The following is a 19,967-nucleotide window of genomic DNA, read 5'->3' as shown; positions in this document are numbered from 1 at the left end:
ATCCACTTTCAGGACTGGGGTCCATGTGCATCTTCTAAAAATCTTTGAAACTGACCTCGTAATTCCGTTTCCAAAGGGATATACATGCTGCACAGCATTAAATGTGAGAAAACCAGCAGACTGAACCTAAAAATCAAGAACAAAGTACAGGAAATGGACAACTCAGATGCAAATCAAAGCAGGAAAACATGTTTTTTGGAAGATAAAGCACATTTACAGGGTTAAACAAAAGGGCTCCATAACCTTACTATGTAGAGTGAGTGAAAGTGGCAAAAGATGAATAATACTGGAATAAAATACAGGAGTATCTATAGAGTGACCGCTTTTTTCTCAACTCACATCATCAGGTTACTGGCCTTGACTTTTTCTAAAACATTTGTGCTCCCAGATGAGCAAAAGCTGGTGAAGTAGGGATCTATTAGTGGCCAGCGGGCAGGGCAAAGTGGAAAGGGGAAAGAAGCAGAGAAGAGGAGCAGCAAACACTTAGGCACATGCTTAACTCTAAGTGCCACTAAGATGTAATACAGCTAATTGACTTCACTGGAACTTAAATTAATGCTTAAGTGCCTTGCTTGTAAAGATGGGGTTATTTAGGTGCTTAAAGTTAAACATATGCTTAAGGTTTTTGTTGAATTGGGGCCCCTATGGCCAAGTCTTATGAGTGTATTGCTTATTAGGGTCCTAAGACACACCAAAGAAAATATGGATCCAGAACAGTTGGTAGCTAAAAAATCACAAACTGGTGAAACAACTGTTGTTTATGGTGACATGAAGAACTAGAAGCAGGATGAATATGAGGCAGTTTCAGAACATTCACAAAAAAAATTTAGTGCATGATTGATTACTGGGAACATATGAGAATTGTTGCGTGGCTGGAGCTGATTAACTAGTGGAACCAAATGATATAACATGGAAGAGTATAACATTTGGGGGTTATAGAGTGCAGCTGGCTATATAATACCTTTGTAATTTATAAGGCTACAGCATCTGGCTCCTTGCTGTCATTAGATTTCAAGTAGCCAGAATTCTGAGTCTTTTATTTCACAGCACAAATTTCTCTGCCATGGGAAAATCTTTAAAACTTGCAAAGACATTTTGGTGAAGTATTTTTCACATATTTGCTCAGAAAGATCAAAAGGAGACTGTAAGAAAACAGCAACATGTTATGGGAAGAATTATTGTCCATTATCTTAATTTTAAAGGTACAGATCCTCAGAAGGGTTAAGTCTGTATAGGTCTTTTGAAACCGGTGGAGCTATGCTGATTTACAGCAACTCAGAATCTGACCCAGGATCCTTTAGATTTCTATTTATTGCAAGATTTTTGCCTTGGTCATTGTTCATTTAATACAGGGTACACTGGAGCAAAGGAAATACTAACACAGCAAAACATTTTCAATATTCACTGTAATTAACTAATACAGGCAGTGCAAGTATGAAGGGCTTTGTTCTGCAACGTGCTGAGCGACACCCCTATTAAGTACTTTACATCATCAACTCTCATTGACTTCAGTATGAGCTGAAGGCACTCAACTCACTGCACCAGGCCCATAGTTTGGAAAGACTGGCAGTTTGGTGCCCACTGCAACTTGGTCTGTATTGAAGTCTCACTATTCATGTTTGTAAAACTACTACAGCACTTACATGTTTGAGTGTCTGCAAGAGCGTGGGTAAACCTTTTCTCTGTTAAATATTTTCTCAACTAAACACCACAGGCTGATGTCTACAGTAAATGTTCTGTATAGACTGAAGGGAATGACTACTGTATCTTTTAAAATAAGCATTTTTTCAATGGCAACTTAAAGTAACTTACCCCATTTTGACAAAAAAAAATGCAACTACTCCTAATTTCATCTATCTGAAAAGTAAAAATATTCCTATTTTTATGTATTGGGAGAGTCACCCCTGTGCAGAGGATTCACATGAGGACTATACACTACATAAATCCATTCTTGAGGTCTTCAGTAGTGCATTGGCCTTGTACTGGTCCCTTGTACACAGGTGAATTTCACTCACCAAGAACAGCTCTGGTCTAACACATTTCTTTTTGAAATATATTGTGACAATTTTAATTAATTTACCTTATTCATCATAAAAATTCACTATATGCCATTGTTATTCTTGCATAAAGTGTTTAAAGCATGTATTACTGATCAACAGAGTATATTGTTACTAATAAAAATTGAGACAGGGTGAACAGAAAGAGGCTGATTCCTCAAATAAGTTGACTTCAGTGGAACTACTGATGTAAGTGAAGTTACCCACATTTGAAGGGCTAAGGCCTATATCTGAATATTGGCATTATGATCTCTCCACAGCGTTACCAATAGGTCTCTCCCTTTATATGCACACTCCTTTCCTTCTGCCTGCAAACCTCTGCCTTCACTGGCTTCTTCCTCCTCCCCCACATGCACAACAAACATTCTTTGCTCACTGTCCCCTTTTCTCTTGTATCACAACCATCACTTCACCACCTTTCCATGGCCACCCCATGACACCGATTCCTGCTGGAGGAATGGAAAGGGGGAAACTTACTGAAGAAGTGAAATGGACAGCAGAGTTTTGACTGTAATTCCCCAACTGATGCACATTTTGTGGCTGCCAAACCTGCTAAGCTTTCCCTAAAGGAGGATGAATATACATTTGCCTGGGGCTTCTTCCCACTGAACTAAGGTAGTCAACGGAAACGTGCGAGCTGAATGCAACTGCATAGGGAATGGTGCCGACGGGTGAATGGAGGCAAAGGAAGAGATGACAAGTCACTGTGAGGGCTGGAACACTATTCCCTATTACAGCCCAATCCTAGTCAACTGAAATCAATGGCAAAACTCCCATTCATAACAATGGGAGTAGGAAAGGGTCCTAAATGCCTAAGAACCTATAAACACTAATCATGCAAGAGAAATCAATGTTGGATTATGTGCTGCTAGTGATATTTTACCAAATGAATATAGAATACATTCTTTGGCAGGGTATTGACTAAGTCATAACAAATGACACAACATGCCTGGTAAGAGACAGTATTGCTGTAGTTTTAATGGAGGAGTCAGGTAATCTTGGTTTGTTTGTTTGTTTTTAAATTAATATTTGTTTTTGAAATGTGCTAGAGAATCACCTATACCCAAGTGGTATCTGCAAGAACAGAAACGGCCATGCGGTCAGCCTCCAAAGAGGTGAGGTGATTTCCTAACAAGGAGATATGGACAAGCATGGCAAAGGGTAGCCAGAGCGAGAGAAGATTGGAAGACATGTTGTGATTGGTTCAGTTTCAGCTGATGAAGAACTGACAGTCTACGCAGAGAATCGAATCTATAACACTGTTTGAACTTTACACAAGAAGTTTGTAAACCCAACACTAGACAGAACAAAGCTGCCAAACCACCAGATAATAGTAAGTTTCCTAAAAGAAACATGATGTTATGAAGGCTATAATGCCAGAGAGCACAACCCAAAAACCTACAGTCCATGTCCCTTACAGAATTTGGGGAAGGGGAAAGACTTGCTTCCTAGGCAAAGATTCTGTGAGTTTATCTTACACAAGTATTAACTGAATCAGAGAATTCAATATTGTCCTAAGGAACCAAGTACCAAATCTTAAATATAGCGCCAGATCCAGAAAAACCTTCATACTGGCAGGTTTGAAGCCCACAATGGTGCTGCTGACATGAGCGGAACGTCTTACCCAAATGAAAACATCCAAAGGTCAGCAGCGCATTTTGAAGACAGCTACAGTTATGTACAGTACGAAATATATCAACTCACAATTACTTCCCTGCATCCTGGCTGGATTTTTCACCCATCTAGCATAACTGCGGGGGGTTGCCTATAGGTGCTCTTTCCCCCTGGACACCCACCCACACAGCGGGCAGACTCTCTGCTTCCCTTTCCACCGCGCCTCTTGCTGGATCCTTGACACCACAGGAGGCAAGAGACAGCAGGAAAACATTGGCCCCAAGCTCCCCCCATGTTCTCAGCCAGCTGCACGGGCCTCCCCCAGCCCATCCCATCCCCCCCGCAGTACCTCCCCCAGAACCCACCCCACAGCACCCCCAGGCACCCTGCTGTCCCAGCTACCCCGTGCAGCAGCGGCCCCTGGAGCAGACACGCCAAACCCACAGAAAAAATGCAGAAATTGGGCTTGTTTTTGGCTTGTTGCTTTTTTTTGGATGGGCTCCCGGCCAGCAGGGGCAAGGGGGCGGGGGAGACGCGGGGTGCGCAGCGGGCCCACCCAGCCCCAGCCTGCAGGCCGCGGGGGCTAGTCACCTAGGTGCTGGGGCTCTTAGGGACTGGCCTGGCCTGGTCTGAAATGGGAGTAGCCCGGTTCCAGGCGGGTGCTTAGTTCCCGGTGGCGGTTGGCACCTGTGCCCCCGGCCAGGGAGGAGGGGGCCTGAGAGAGACGCTGGGTACTTCTCGAGGCCGGGGGCGGCCTCTCCCCGCCCACACAGCGCCCCCTGCTGGCGGGGAGGAGGGGCTGCTGCAATGAGCCCCACCGCGCGCAGCCCGAACCGCCGCCTTCAACCCCTGGCTGCGCCCGCGCGCACATGCGTCGGTTGGGCTGGAGACGTCACAAGCTTGCGACCTTGCCCGCCCCCCAGCGGAGGTTGGGCACCCGCCGCGGTGACAGGGGGGCGCGTGCACGTGGAGGCTGTCCCTGCGGCGCGCAGTGAGTGCGACATCCGCGCGCGGGGCTGGTGGCGCTACTGGCAGTGGGGCCGGAGGCAGGGCCGGCTGGCGAGGAAGCGGCTGGTTCCTTCCTGTCAGCGAGGGACCCGCGCGGGGGGGAGCTGCCTCCCCTCCTCTCCGGGATGGGCGGGGCGGCCCGGCCCCGGCGGGTGAGCGGCGGCGGTTCTCCCTGCCCCTCGGACTCCGCTAGGCTGGAGCGGGGACCCTGCAGCCCCCCCGCTCCCCGGGCTGAGGAGAGGGAGGCAGAGGGGGGACCCGGCTGTACCAGGGACCCAAACCCCTCAGTGTCTGTGTAAATAAAGTGAAATGGGGCGGGGGGGGCTGCCCCGCCCCGCTCGGGGGCGCCCTAGCGGCCCTGCAGCCGTTTCCGGGGTGGGGCCTGGCGGGGTGGAACAGCGCCGCACACCGGCGAGGCGAGGGCGGGCGCGAAGGGGGATCCTAATGTCACTCACCTCGCCCCTGCGCCGCACCTACAGCGGGGCCAGGGCCGGCCCGGGGAGCCAGCTCTCTGTGTCCGGTCTGAGGGAGTAGCCTAGGGCTGACTCGTGCTCCCTTGTCAGCTGGAGGGTTATTGCTCCCTTGTGCCTCCCCCGTGGACAGACAGACTCTTGCCAGCTACAGAGCACTTAGCAGACAGCGTAGTTAGAGGTGTGAGTCTATGCCCTCTGCCCACTCATTTTGTAAATGCAGTTGTGAGAAAATTTTGCTTGGCCCTTAACAGACAATAATACAGGGAGGGGAATTGCCCGGAAAAGGGACAATTCCTGACTACGGAAAGCCATCGCTGGAGCTGCCAAATTTTGTTGTGACTGAACTTGTTTCCTCGTGTAATATAAGCTGTAGTAAGTGATCCAGGAAATTTTGTTGTGTTTTTCAGGTGTATTGTAGCAGAGATCAGATGCCTGGAGCATAATTAGGTATTCTGTTCAGTCTTGCCTTAGCTGTTGACTGTGACACTACCACCATGCATCAGAAGCTTTTGAAGAGTGCCCATTACATCGAGCTAGGAAGCTACCAGTACTGGCCTGTTCTGGTACCTCGGGGAATCCGCTTGTATACCTATGAGCAGATTCCTGTGTTCCTTAAGGACAATCCGTATATTACAGATGGCTACAGGGCTTATCTCCCTTCTAGGCTGTGTTTAAAAAGGTAACATACATTGATTGGGATGTTAAAAGTAAGATTTGGGCTTTTGCTAAACCTTTGAATGTTTGCTAAAATGATGATTTTTAGTTCCACACACCACTTTCTGAATATCTGCTATTGTACTTTTTTTCTTTTAGTTTGTTCATTTTATCCAATGAGACAGTGAACATCTGGAGTCACTTACTGGGCTTTTTCATTTTCTTCACTCTGGGCATATATGACATGACTTCTGTATTACCTTCAGCAAGTGCCTCTAGAGAAGACTTTGTTATCTGTTCTATTTGCCTCTTCTGCTTTCAAGTAAGTCCTTTCATGAACTAGTTTTGAAACACGTACTGGAGTTTTTTTAAATATTTGTCAGTCATTTTTCATCATTTTCAGGATCACAATTTAGTTCTATCTTGATAGACTTGACCGAAGTAGCAAAGAAATCTGTCAGCAGAAAGGGAAATTTAAAATATGTAGTTATGGTTTTGGAAGAACAGCTGAACTGTCAGTACATCTGGATTTGGGGTAGAAAATTAGTCTCTAAAAAGCCCATCTTAAAACTGCTAAAGGTTTATCACTTATACTTCAAAATATATCCACACAGAGGTTTAGTGGTAGTACTTAGCTGTAGAGCGTGGCAGACCAGAACTTGATTTCAACCAGGCTAGGGAAAAGTCTAGATTTAAAATGTGGTTGTTTGACTAAGAATTAGAGTTGTCCAATTATTTTTCACCTAAATAGCCAGATGTAGTATGAAGCATAGATGTTTGAACTCAGCTAGAGGGAAAATTTAGCACCGTAGTTGGCAAGGTACGTACTTTGCTACATCTGTAGTTCAGTGGCATTTACAAATACACTGGAAGATCTCTCAGCCTTGGTCTACACGCAGGGCAGCTAAGACACTGGCAGATTAAAGCAGGAATACGGGGTGGAGGGAACCCTTTCACTGAACATCTCCTGACAAGTGTTGAGGGTCCTCAGTTCCTGTTGGATCCAGGCTCCTAAGTAATTACATTTCACTTGTTCCGATTGTTTTGTGACTGTTATTGGCTAATGGCCAGTAGAATGTTTACTAGTTCATTGCTTCCCAATCCAGAGGGAACTGTTAATATAGCATTCCAGTGCTTTATACTCCATGTTTCTCAATAGTTGCCCTGCCTGATTATATGGAAGCTGTGTCGATGGGCCTTGCTTGGATCCCATTGTTTGGCCCTTTGATAGCTTTTAAAAAAGAGGATCATAAGGAATATAGAAGATTCCTTAAGGAAGGGAAGAATTTGTCAACACAACAATCTGCACTCCTCAAGGAGATAACCACTTTCAGACTTCAACCTGTTTTTGATTTTTAACTAACAAATAACTATCCATAGTGCAGAAAACTGATTCTTAGTAGATACATCAAATTGCACCATGACCTGCATACAGCATATGCTGACAAAAAAAGTGTAATTGTAACTTGTACGTTTTGGTTCCTAAGGAGCCTCTTGGTTAAAATTCAGATACCACCTATCCATTATTCTTTTGTGTGGAGGTCTAATTAGGATTAAAATATGGGGACTTTGGTAACTAAAAAAAATGAAAGAGTGTTACTTGCTGAATTGAGTCAAACATGTCATTGGAGGCTGGTGTGTATAAACTGGATGTCTGAATTCAGTGTGCCACAGAGATTAACTTATAATATTTTTATTAAAAATGGTCATGTTAGAGTGAAAAAAGTATAGATTTGGATTAATTTTTGCATGTGTATGGTAACTCAAGGTTGAAACTCAGGACTGTCATACCGACCTTAAATGTATACATCCTGCTTTGAAGCATGTGTATTTTGAAACATTACATACTCTTGGAACCCCTACAATGCTTGGGCACAGTGCTATGAGCAGAAGACATAAGTTGGAATCTGTTTGAGCCTCTGGCCTTTTGACAGGGTGTTCAAGTTTGAAAAATTTAATATGAACTCTTTGCGCTGATGCATAGCTAATACTATGTGAGGAAGAGGGAGCACCTGTCAAGTTGCTGTAGTAACAGTGAAGTATACAGGAATTTTGTCCCTTTTACTGTTTCCATTACAAAGTGTTTTGGCAAATGAAAGGTTTGGATAATTATTGCACAGAGATTTTTCCATGGATCCCTGATCCTTAACTGCTTAGTTCTCAATGTTTCATGCTGCAGGTTTCATATAAGGGCCACACCGACTATTGATGATATATGCAGATCTAGTTTGGCAAATACCATCCTAGTAGTGAGATCAGCATTAGTGAAACCTGTCAAGATTCTAGTTAATTTCACCTTGCTCTATCAGATGGGCAAAGGCACAAACTCCGTCGTCCTAAGGATGGAAGAAATATTTTTTCTCACCAGCCGAAAGGAAAGGTGTGTGGAGTGAGGTGTCTCAGACAGAGACACTCCCACCCTTTCCTTCCCAGCAGCTTCAAATGTATCAGTCACCTGCAAAGTCCTTATGAAATATGGGCTCCCCCATGGGCAAGGAGTGGAGAGAAAGACCAGCACTTTCTTGCTCTTCTCATCACTTGTGGTTTGAACTGGGTGACTAGAAAGGGTTCTGTCCATTTGCCCAGTTAGTGACTCCCTCCTTGTAGACATCTCTCTGTGTAGTAGGTGACTGGTAAATTTTTCAAACCATGGTCGTTGAAGACCACTTGGAAAGTAGTCACTCACACTCTCTCTTCCTCAGAAAAAAAATCTCTTAAGAAGAATAAATAAGGAAGGGACAAATATTGGTCCCAGCATAAGTGGACTGCACACTGAATAAGTCTGGAGTGATAGAATCCTCTCTCTGTGCCATTAGAACTGGATACTCCAGATACTTCCTACTTCTTTCCCTCCATGTGGTGGTTTGGCCAGTGGAACCACTAGGTGCACACCCAAATCACTTCTCTGCACTGAATCACAAGGAGCTCCTGCAGAACCACCCACTCCCTTTGCAGACTCACCCTATTGACTTCCATATGTCCCTGTTCCCCCTCTTCAGCAAAATATCATTGGTTGCACTGGCAATCAGGCCTTCTGTGGCCACTAAGGCTGGGCAGGATTTTTCCCTTAACTTCTATTGATCCTTCTCTGAGTAGCTTGGTTTGGTCAGCTATTTCATCATTGGTAGGAAGCATAATTTCATGACACCCGGTAGCAGTGTGAAATATATAACAGCATCAGGTGATTAATTCTATGCTTGACAGCTTCATAGGTGGAGCTGGATGCTTTTTTTGCTTTGATTTCATGTAGTCATAAACTAGGCTTTGAAAAAATTAACATGCATTTGTTTGAACATTTGTACAGGTCTGTATGCTGTGCTCGGTAGGATATCATCTCTTCTGCTGCCATCGCTCAGAGAAGACTAGCCGTCGATGGATGGCATTAGATTATGCAGGAATTTCCATTGGGATCTTGGGCTGCTATGTATCAGGAGTGTTTTATGCATTTTACTGTAATAATGTAAGTTTTAATGTGCTTTTTATGCAATAAAGTGAACACTTCATAGCTGACCTGCATGGCCTTACCCAGATGGTTTCTCACACCCCAAGCAAGAAGTTGGTTGTACAACATGCAAGGAGTGCCGAATTAACTGAGTAGCAATGGGAACTGGAGTCCTTTCAAATATTAGTGTACTTTTCCCATGAAAAGTGATTATTGGATTTTGATCACTGTTCTGTTATAGAAGGTCCTTAAAACCTGGATTTTATGGCTTCCAGAATTGTTGAACACAGCAAGTTGGCTCAGACACAAGCACACAATCAAAAATAATTCAACATTACTGGCCTGCTAGCTGATCCATGTTGTTTGAACTTGATTGGCTTGCATTTGTCAAAAACAAGGGTGGTTTTCTACCTGCCACAAATTGCTGCTGCTTACTGGAAATAAATTTGGGTTTTGGAAGGCATCCTGGAATGCAGCTGCCCCCAGAAGGCACTGTTTTTTGCAGCTCATCAAGTTACGCCAAAAATCATTTTGTTGAAAAGACCCAGTGGTTTAGAACGGGCCGGGATCTAGAAGGCTGGAAGAACTTAAGGGTAGGGAGAACAGGAGATGGTATTAGACGAGAGAAAAGAAAGGGGGATAGTTGAGAAGTTAGGAGAAGAGTGGTTGCTGGGCTTCTAGTTTATATAAACAGATACAAGTTTGACACAGGCAAGAGTATAGGGAAAATTACTGCATCCCAAGCAACCTTCCAGAAATAGTGATTAGGATGGTCCACAAACCTGCCTTCTCCTCACCATCCGTGTGTGTGTAGGGAAGGGGAAGGTAGTTTTCCACTAAAATCTTATGTTGACTTATCCATTGGTAATAAAGAATAATTGTAAAGTATCTGAATCCGGCAGTAGAACCAATTCCAACCTGTCAAACTAGTGCAGGAGCAAACTTAACTCATTTTAGGGAACATAGTAGCATATGCAATTTTGTATATGGTGAAAAGTGTGTAGACGAAACAATGGTTAGCCTTCTCTACATTTGATTTCTATTTCACTTTGTACATTTTCTGCCAAAGGTGTTAATTATCTTCACACACTTACCCAAAGAAGAAAAAATAATTATTTTCTTTTTTCCTTTTCTGCAGTACTGGCGTCAGGTATACTTGATCACTGTGCTTGCTATGATCCTTGCAGTATTCTTTGCTCAGATTCATCCCAGCTACCTCACTCAACAGTGGCACAGACTGCGTTCTGTCATTTTTTGCTCCGTCTCTGGATATGGAGTCATTCCTACTATCCACTGGGTTTGGCTCAATGGAGGAGTTGGTGCAGCTATTGTGCAGGTAAGCTCAGAAGCAGACACGATTCCTCTGATTTTCTAGCTGTCTCCCCGTTTTTGGAATAGAAGCATGGTTAAAAAATGAATACCTTTGAACTGGGTTTACCTAATGCAGAGCTTCAGATATTAAACTCAGGATGTGAACTAAAAACAAACTGCATCAATTAAATCTGGTTTACAACATACTAATTAAACCTGCCTTGTGAGAAGAAAAAAAACATAGGGAACAACTGTGACCCTAGATGTACACCTCTGGGACACAACAATCTGTGTGGGGTCTCTGTACTGCCTGCTTCCAGATGGATGCAGTGTGCAGTCAAGTCAGCATAATGGAAAGTAGTAGTCTGGGTCAGGTAGCACTGGTGCAGATTCTCTATTGCCTTCACCCCCCCTGAAATAAAGTGGGGGAAGTAGCAGCCAGATTCTGACTCTGATCCTCTCCTGGGGCAGAGTCCCTTACTTGGAGTTTGTGACAAATCCAGAAATGAGCCTTAAATATATATACATACATACATACGCACATAACTTTGCCTTTTAGTGTCCCACAGATCATAAAATATGAATAAAGTTACTAATGTTAGAAGTTATAAACCGGCTAGTAAAGTAATCTGTTGTAAAGGTTACCCAACCCTGAAAAGCAAGGAGTATGGCAGGATGAAAGAGGGAAATGTATATCTGTCTTATGGTAAAACAGGAGTTGTAGTAGTTATATAATGAACTAGACACAGATGAGACCTACCATGATGCTAATCTGTGCAGGTTTTATGCTGGCACTTTAATGGGCTTTAGACTAGGCCTATAATTAGTACAAGTAAAAAAAATAAAATTTGTTTAAGTATTATTGCCTGGGTATTCAAAGTATTTCTCTGCATAAGTCTGTGTTACTGATCTTGTTCCTGTACATCTAAAAATAGAAAGCTTTGGTTTTGGCAGCAAGACCCTGTGGTAATAGGGACTTCAAAGAAAAGGAACTAATATATAGGTTGCTTTCCACTGAACCGTTTCATCCCTTTTTCCCAGTTGGTGTTTAGTAGCCTCATGAGATCATGTGTGGTAAGTTATGCTTCACATGGTTAAAGATTCCAAGCTGATTTAGTAACATTTTCCTCCTGCACTACCTTTTACTATGTCCCTACCTCCAAAAGGAACTTACAGGGCATTGATTGATCCAACTTTTAGTCATTAGTCAATGCATTTAAAATGCATTCTTACTGATGGAAATTCTTCAGTGTAGAGTTGTGGGGACCAGCCTAAGGAAATCTGTTCTTAGGCACAGTGTGAATGTATTAAACAAGAGGGCATCTCCAATCATGGAATTTCACCTTCCGCAGAGAAAGCAGAAGGTTGGGAGGTGGGGCGGGGGAGAATTGTTTTCGAGCACAAAGGTGGGGCTAAGTTTTAACCTCATCTGTCTCCGGTTTTGATACTACTTACACATTTGGAGTCTGTTCAACATTCTTGTAAATAAAGTAATAAGAGTAAAGCTTTGTCCTTGCAAAGTATGCAGTGCACTTGCTATTACAAATGTTATGGGGTAGGCATTCATGATCTACTACTAAGCATTAAAGCTTCATTTTATTTTGCAGGAGTTTGCCCCTCGAGTAATTGTGATGTACTTGATTGCTGCTGTAGCTTTTCTCTTTTACATTTCCAAAGTTCCAGAAAGATACTTCCCAGGTATGATTATCTTTTGCATTGTACTTAGGTAGTGATTCTGGAAGGGCATCGAAAGAAAGTATAATGTGTGTGTTTTGAATTGTCATTAAAAAAACGAGTGAATATGTCCCACATTAAGCAGCCATATCTGTGTTGAATACTGCGCTCGCTGTACGCATTTGCTGCACTCATGCTAGTAGCTTCTCTGAGCCTGCAGGAATTCAACTAAATCATAATCTTGTAGTAAGACATGTTAAGGGGAGGAATCATTAACACTTGTATAAAATTAGAAAAAATACAACTAAATCATAAAAAAAAAAAGTGTCAGTATGCCAATAATCTCAATTTAACCTCCAAAAGATCTTGGAACCTTACCTGTACTATATGATTTCTTGGTATTGCACACCCTTGGTCAACAGTTCATCCACTTATGGCAGGTGATGATTATGATGATTATTTTCCTAACAAAATGAAATGGGATTTGGGAGGCTAACTCACTTTGGCTCCTTGGAAAATCCCAGCTCCAGAGCTTGTTTTCTCACCCTCCAGCGCTGATCACGCTCAGCTCTCACTCACTGCTGGCTATCATTTTCCGCAGTTCTAAAAGGGATTAATTACCTGTGTCTGTGGAGTGCTTTGAGATCTTTTGATAAATAGTGCTCTGTAAGTGTAAAAAGCTGTTGGGTTATAGGGTTTTTCAGCTAGTATGAGTGTTGGGACTAGACTAGGACAATCAGAGGATTAATACCCACTGACTGCTCTGATTTTTAAGGCAAAAATGTCAAATGACACCTCTGGGTAAATTACTTGTACCATTGTTTTATATAGTAAATTCATGTCCAGGTAACTATTGCTATCCATATAAACCCCAGCTGGAGAGTAGCCTCACCACTGGTGCATTCCCTTGAGGCTGGGTGTGGTGTAGCAGGCTCTCCCCCTGCCTAACGCCCCCTGTTGATAGCCACTCTGGCCCTGAGGTGGTCTCCCTTGGGTCCCTGGCCTGCTTACCTTCACAGTCTCACACCTTCTGGGCTCTGCAAGATTGTCCTGCTCTTGTGCAGCACAATGTGTCTGAGGACTTTCTTCCTGGAGGGTTGGCTCCAAATAATAGTTCTCCTTTTTGTGTTGAGGTGTTTCCATACCATCTTTCCTGTAGGACTGGTAGGGGAACCCAGGTCCTCCACCTCTTCTGGGTTCCAGTCCAGAGATCTTATGGCAAGCAGCTATGGTCTGCTTGCTCAGCTGCTTCACTGGACTTTGTACCTTACCTTTCCTTCAGGTCCTTTCTCACAGCACCCCCAGCATATTCTATGTCTGCCTCTAGGCCTTTCCTCCACTCTCTAGTAGCCAGAGAACAGCTGCAGAGGTTTTTTCCCCCCCCTTCTCTCCCTGCAGCCTCCTTCTCATTTTGGCTTCCTCCCTTTATGCTTACCACCCAGCTGTGCTTCATCTTCACTTGGGCCTGGCCCATCTTCCAGATGCAACCAAGTGCACTAATTGCTGTCTGTCTCCAGTTAGCTATTGTTACCTGTGGGGACACATACTCCATCACAATTCCCAATCAAGATTGGAGTTCAGTTGTGTTAGATACTGTACATATATAATGGAAAGTAGGTCCCTACCCCAAAGAGCATACTCTAAGTCTGTAACAAGAAATGGGTGGCTATGACAAACAGATGACAGGAGCACACAACAACAGTAAGACAATTATGATTTAGTATACTGAGCAGCAGTCACAGCAAATCAGCTGTCTACTCAAGATTGAGTGTTTTATAGGCATCACAGGGAGGGAGATTTAAAGGAAAAAGTGGTAGATCCACTCACACAGAAAAGACCTTGGGTATGGCCAAATGGCACATCATTTCATTAAAGGGAACGTGGTAGTTATTGCAGAGAATACCACCACTGTAATATAAATAGAAATAAAATTGTGATATATTGAAAGTTAACCACTTGCAATAAATTCCCATGTAGAGATTCAACTTTGGAAAATATTTTAATTGTACCAGTGACAGGTTCCCTATTGTAGTATTGTATTGAGTACTAGGATCCAATATAACTTTTAATTCAAAGTTAGTGAAAGGACCTTATTAGTTTCCATGGGGTTGAATTGGGCCCTGGAGGAGACTGGTAGCTAGTGAGCATCCACTTTTTTGCTTCTTCTCTAGTCCTTGGGGTTCAGTTAGCTCACTTTAATACCCAAAGTTAAAGTAAGTAAACACCAGTCGGGTCCAGATTTTCCAATTAGATTGCTCCTTTGTTTGCCCAGGTGTATCATGCATGCTTAAATACCCAGTGTGCCAATGTGCAGTCTGTATCTGTGCACGTGGCAATTGCTTACGGGCACTGGGGTTTATAGTCACCCATATAGCTGCATTGTTACAAACTCCTAGTGTAAATGTTAGGTATTAGTGTAAACTGGCTCTTGCATTGTGTCTGCACTAAGGGTTTGTACCAGTACGTAAAAACATGAGTATAGACAAGCCCTTGTATGCTTAAGTGGTCAGATGGGCCTGCAAATACATAATCTGAGCATACACTTAATGCACTTGCATATATTTTCCGTTTAAAGCTGGCCCAGAGATAGACAGTACTTTCCCTTCAATGCATGCATGTTTATCAGAAATTATTCAAATGCATGAGCGCTTCAACCTCCAGGCTAGAGTTGTTACTGCAGTAGTTATATTGAATATAATAACAGACAATCTTTTTGCTTTTTCCAAAAGGACAATTAAACTACCTCGGCTCTAGTCACCAAGTATGGCATATCCTTGCAGTAGTAATGTTGTATTGGTGGCATCAATCTACAGTGTATATCATGCAATACAGACACAGCAAGCCCTGTCCTGACTACAGTACACATTTATGAATGAAGGTATGGGAGTCCTATATGCATGGAGACATGAAGATAGAGTGGGTGGGGGGTTGATCATCTTGCTTTGAGCCTTTGTCACAAGGTTCAGTTTGCCTTCTTTCCTTATTTGTGCTAATGCTCCAGAACAGAACCACGGGGTAGCGCTTTTTATCCATGAAAGATACATCACTTGAAGAGTTATATGCAATATTCTCCTAGACACTGCTGAAATGCCAGATAAGGTGCTCCAGGCAAAACTGGAGAGCTGCTGGGTGTTCAACATCATTTGTATACGTAGGTGTAGGGGAAGCTGACACTACGATCAAACTCCACAACTGAATATCTGCTTGCTTACACTAGTATAAATTGGGCCAAACTCCATTATAGCCAGGGATGTTACATAGTTGTTAAACTGGGATAAGCCAGACGAGACTCAGATCAGTCCCACCACATCCTGGTTACAGAGACGCTAACTACCACTTAGATCCAAACTTCGATTTACAATCTGATAGTAAAAGTCCTGCATGTTTTTACTACTGAAAATTCAGGCTATAATTTTGATAAATTGTTTTATAATATCTCAATTTATTTTGTTTTTATTTTCTTGATATTTAATATTCTGCAATAATATATATGTTTACACTGCAGTTTGCTTAGATTTTTACTGTACATTACATTTTTTCAATAAATTGCTTCTTCCTTATTATTCTCCACAACTTGTAATAACACATCCACACTTTCTGCTTTCTCCCCTAAAGAATAAAAGCAAATGTGTCACAGCACAGGTTGATGTAAAAGCCAAGGGATCACACAAGGCACAGATATCATCTGGCATGATGTAGTACTGTAGATGTTACAAGTAAGCAAAGACAGCCAGGTTAATTGCAGCTCCATTCAAAGGAGAGGAAGACTTAGTGGTTTTCAAATGTGGAAAGTACAAAATTGGCAAAGGCACTTAAAATAAAGTTCCAGAAGAATATAGCTAACCAGTGAAAACTATAAATAGAGAACATTTTAGTGTCCTCTGGGACATGACTGAAGTGTCTTACCTGTAAATCTATCTATAATTGCACTTAAGTTAATAAGATTGGTAATGGACAGGGCATTTGTCTGCGCTGTCTGTACTAGAACTCTTTCTAGAATACTGCTCACCCCAGACTCTAATGCTAGATATTGCCATTGAAATTTTAGATGAAAAGATACATCCATTGCATTTTTCTGTCCTTGCTGTCTGATGTGAAATTTCTCTACATGAAGAAATCCCAGCTGTCTGTCCAACATGAAAATCTATATGAAGAGACAGTAATTTTATTTAACAATTTGCATTGAGACAAATTCTGTCACCCTTACTCACGTTGAGTAACATCTTACTCCTTCAGTAGCCACTCTGAAATCAGTGGGGATATGTACAGAGTGAGGTGCTACCCTGTGAAAGAAAGGATGGCAGAATGAGATCTCTCTGACACCCTTCTTTTCACTCCATTTTGTTAATTCCGCCAACATTTGTCCATTTTTTTTTTTTTTTTTTAACAAAAGTGTAGACAGTTGATGTTTGTAGTCTGATGAAACTTGTCTCCCACTATCTTTCAGAATTCTCTTACTGCAACAGAAGTTCTGACTATGAATGTCTAGTCCGTAGTCACATATCGATTTCCAAAACCATGCACTGAGGCAGCTACTCCCTCTCACCTGCGGGACTGTGTTTCTACTCGCTGGGATGGCATACCAACAGAGGTTTTTTTGAGACAACTGCTTAGGTCTTCAAAATGACTCATTCACCTCAACCACTGTACATTCTGCAGTGAAGCAGAGAACAGCTGTGCAGGTCTTCCTATAGAGAGGTTATGTAATCCAACCATGTGAAAACAGGATATGAATAATTACATTCCGTCTTCTGACTGGTAAAACATGAAAGGCAGTGACGTGTACTCTTGGTGAACAGCAAATGACTTTCTCCTTGATTTGGACTTCACTTTCAGACTTCATTAAAGAATATACTGAAGAGATTTGCCCTAAACAGCATGCTTCTGAAGCTCCTATGATAAATTGCTTCTTGGGACCTGGTCTTAGACCTTTTCACATCCATACAGTGTGGTGTACAATCTAGACTTGCTAGCTAATTGTTGTGTTTGTGCTATGACATTGCTGTTATATTTAATCTGAATTCTGTGGATTCTTACTTTTTTTTTTTAAAGGAAGTTTTTTCTTTTTGAAAGATCAAAATGGATTCTCTCTCTCCACTCCGTTTCATCATCAGTAACTTTAAAATTAATTCCTTCATTTGAAATGGACAGTGTCACTAATTTGTGCCATTGAGTTTCCAGGTTTCTCTCAAGAACTTAAGTGATTCCTGTGGTTTTGCAAATTTTACTTTTGAGATATTACAAAGACTATCCAGCAACTGTAGGGTTAAGTTTATTAACCAGTTGTGGTCAGTAGACGGTAGTGTTACACTTACTATACATTGCTGGAGTTTACACCAGTATAAATAACCCAAAGTAACTGTCCACAAAAATAATCCCGCTCCAAAGAGCAAATGTAGCCTTCTGATTACTATGAACAAATGCAGCAGTGTTCTTTTTAGCACTGGGTAGTCTTATTTAAACATGTCTGTTACTATAAGTTTTCTATAGCAATTAATAAAAGGAGACTCAGTATTTGCCTCTAGATTAGTCTTCCCAGTCTGAATCCTGGTTTTAAAAATTGCAGTTTATTTTAAATTTATTTTGCCTTGAAAAACTTTAAAAATAATTTTACATATCAGTACAGAAAGTATCTGGATTCCTTAATGCCAACAAGATACCTTAAACTCCTGAACAGTTGTTTTGATCTGTTGCAGGGATTGAAAGATTTTTATTTTATTATATAGATTTCAGTGTGAAGCTGGTTGGAAACTCTGTTTTTAAATGGAATTAAAATCTTAAATAGCGTCTGGAGGGTAATTGCTTGTGTTTACATTCACTTGACCAGTTGCATTAAATGCTGCTGGCTAATGTGATAAATGTTATAATCAGTGTTTCTCTCAAGTTTCTTCTACACCAGTATGTTGGCAGATCCAATTACAACTGAGTAACAGTCCAACATGAGACTGACCTATATGTCGATTGTCAGGGAAGCACAGTTGTAATCATATCCTCTAACGCAGTAGTTACTTCAACATGGGTGGGATGATGTTCTGAAGGAGATGACCCCATGACAGGCACCTGTTTCCTTTACGGTTATGTTGAAGTCCCTGTTTTGGGAATGACTATCCAGGTTCATGCTTGGAATCAATAGAAACATTTAGCCTAGTGGCTGATGCATGGTCTCTGAAAATACCAGCTACATGTTTGGCTACAACTTTTCTTGATCACCTTAGTAGCCACTCTGAGAACTATTGAATGTGACCTTTAAGAAAACCACCTTGGCCAGAGAAAAGGTACATCACCAGTCAGCAGGCTAAAAAGAAATATAACCAATAGCCCATGCTGGAATGCCTAAAGCTGTGTAACGTACACAAACTATTGTAAGCCTTTCCTAGATAGGGGTGCCATCAAATGGGTTGAGGAGGGGAGCCAAGCGAAGAAACAGGTTCCTCTTTGAGAGAGGATTTTTCCCCATGTTTTATTTTGCTCTTAACTTCAAGTAGCTAAGCCTGTTTTTTAATTCTTGTACAATGGAATTGTTTGTTAACCGAGGTAAAAGGAAAGTACTTCTTTGAAATTCAAAGAAGGTCTTTGGCAATGGCCATGTTGTCGATGAAGATGGTGACTTACTACAGTAGATGCAGCTCTACTGTAAAGCCTTTGAACGCTAACTTATGCTTGTGACTGAGAATTCTGGGCACTATAACTTTTGTACTAATATGTTTGAGTATGTATTTATTGTAAAATTGTAGATTGTTGACATGTCTAACCATGCCAAGTTCCTTTTGAGTTCTAAACTAAATTAGTTTCAAAATAACTTGTTATCATTTAATACTGATGGATTACCTCCCAAACCTCTGAGCCTTTCAATGCGAACACCAGACCTTATTTATTTTTTTTAAAAACTTGTCTGCAAAACAAGTTTAAAGTGCACTAATAATTACTACTGAAGCCTGACTAGAAACTTGCAAATGAAAAAGCCTGCTCTAACAAACTTCATGTACAATTTAAACAATCTTCAATTGTCTGTGTTGGTGGCTGCATGTTGATTTCTTTAGGTTGCTAGGTCATTTTTTAAAACTAATTATATAATTATTGTAGCCTTTTTCAACCACTGGAAAAGGAAATTCAAAGTCATGGTGTGTTTCAATTTCATGGAGTGCAATTTATCAAGCTGCATGACTAAATGTGTATTATGTGAATATCTAAGCTGTAAATAAATTTGGGTTTACTGAATATATACTTAAGAATATTATACACAAGAGTCATGTCTCATTAAAGTGAAGTGGATGCTGCTCCTTCAGTGCCAAAACCTTGAGTTTCTACAATGCAGTTGGGAATCTTGAAAATTGAAAATGAGGATAATGTAAAATTAAACTTCATAGAAAAATGAATGACAGGGATACCTATTCATTCTAATATCTCATTTAAAAATTTTTTAAATGAAACTGTCAGAGAATTTCCAGGCTGCTACACCAAAATGCTGATGAACTCAATGGTCTTACTACAGCATTAATGTCTAGTTTGCTCCAGAGTAGACCTGGCCTTATTTGAACAAGAAGAGTTCTGATCATTCCACTTTATGGAAACCTCCCAAATTTTGATTCTTGGCACCTACATAACCTGGAAAGTTTGTCTTCTCCTTCCATGCCTTCCCCCAATTCCTAAATGTCTCTTGGACTGACCAAAAGTGATTTGGTCACACCCTAAAACGGTAACTGCAGCGATTTGAGAGATGGAGAATCTGATGTT

General features: G+C 41.7%; 1 protein-coding gene across 5 annotated transcripts; it reads left to right on the top strand.

Annotated features, from left to right (window-relative positions):
• The first annotated feature begins 4,547 nt into the window (after positions 1–4,547).
• Positions 4,548–19,467, top strand: PAQR3 (progestin and adipoQ receptor family member 3). Of its 5 annotated transcripts, none has more exons than XM_075066092.1 (8): positions 4,548–4,662; positions 5,560–5,831; positions 5,966–6,128; positions 9,111–9,266; positions 10,387–10,584; positions 12,167–12,257; positions 14,963–15,111; positions 16,681–19,467. In XM_075066092.1, the coding sequence occupies exons 2-7, from the start codon at positions 5,647–5,649 to the stop codon at positions 15,103–15,105; spliced, it is 936 nt and encodes a 311-aa protein (XP_074922193.1). In that variant the 5' UTR covers positions 4,548–4,662; positions 5,560–5,646; the 3' UTR covers positions 15,106–15,111; positions 16,681–19,467. The 5 variants fall into 5 exon arrangements, with proteins under 5 accessions (XP_074922193.1, XP_074922194.1, XP_032633998.1 ...); XM_032778107.2 differs by having other exon boundaries at positions 4,662–4,831; XM_075066093.1 differs by lacking the exon at positions 14,963–15,111 and having other exon boundaries at positions 4,557–4,662.
• Positions 19,468–19,967: the final 500 nt, after the last annotated feature.

The sequence above is a fragment of the Chelonoidis abingdonii genome, chromosome 5 (genome assembly GCF_003597395.2).
Source record: "Chelonoidis abingdonii isolate Lonesome George chromosome 5, CheloAbing_2.0, whole genome shotgun sequence".
Lineage (NCBI taxonomy): Eukaryota > Metazoa > Chordata > Testudines > Testudinidae > Chelonoidis > Chelonoidis abingdonii.
Note: the sequence above shows the minus strand (reverse complement) of the source record. Positions and strands in the feature narration are given on the sequence as shown.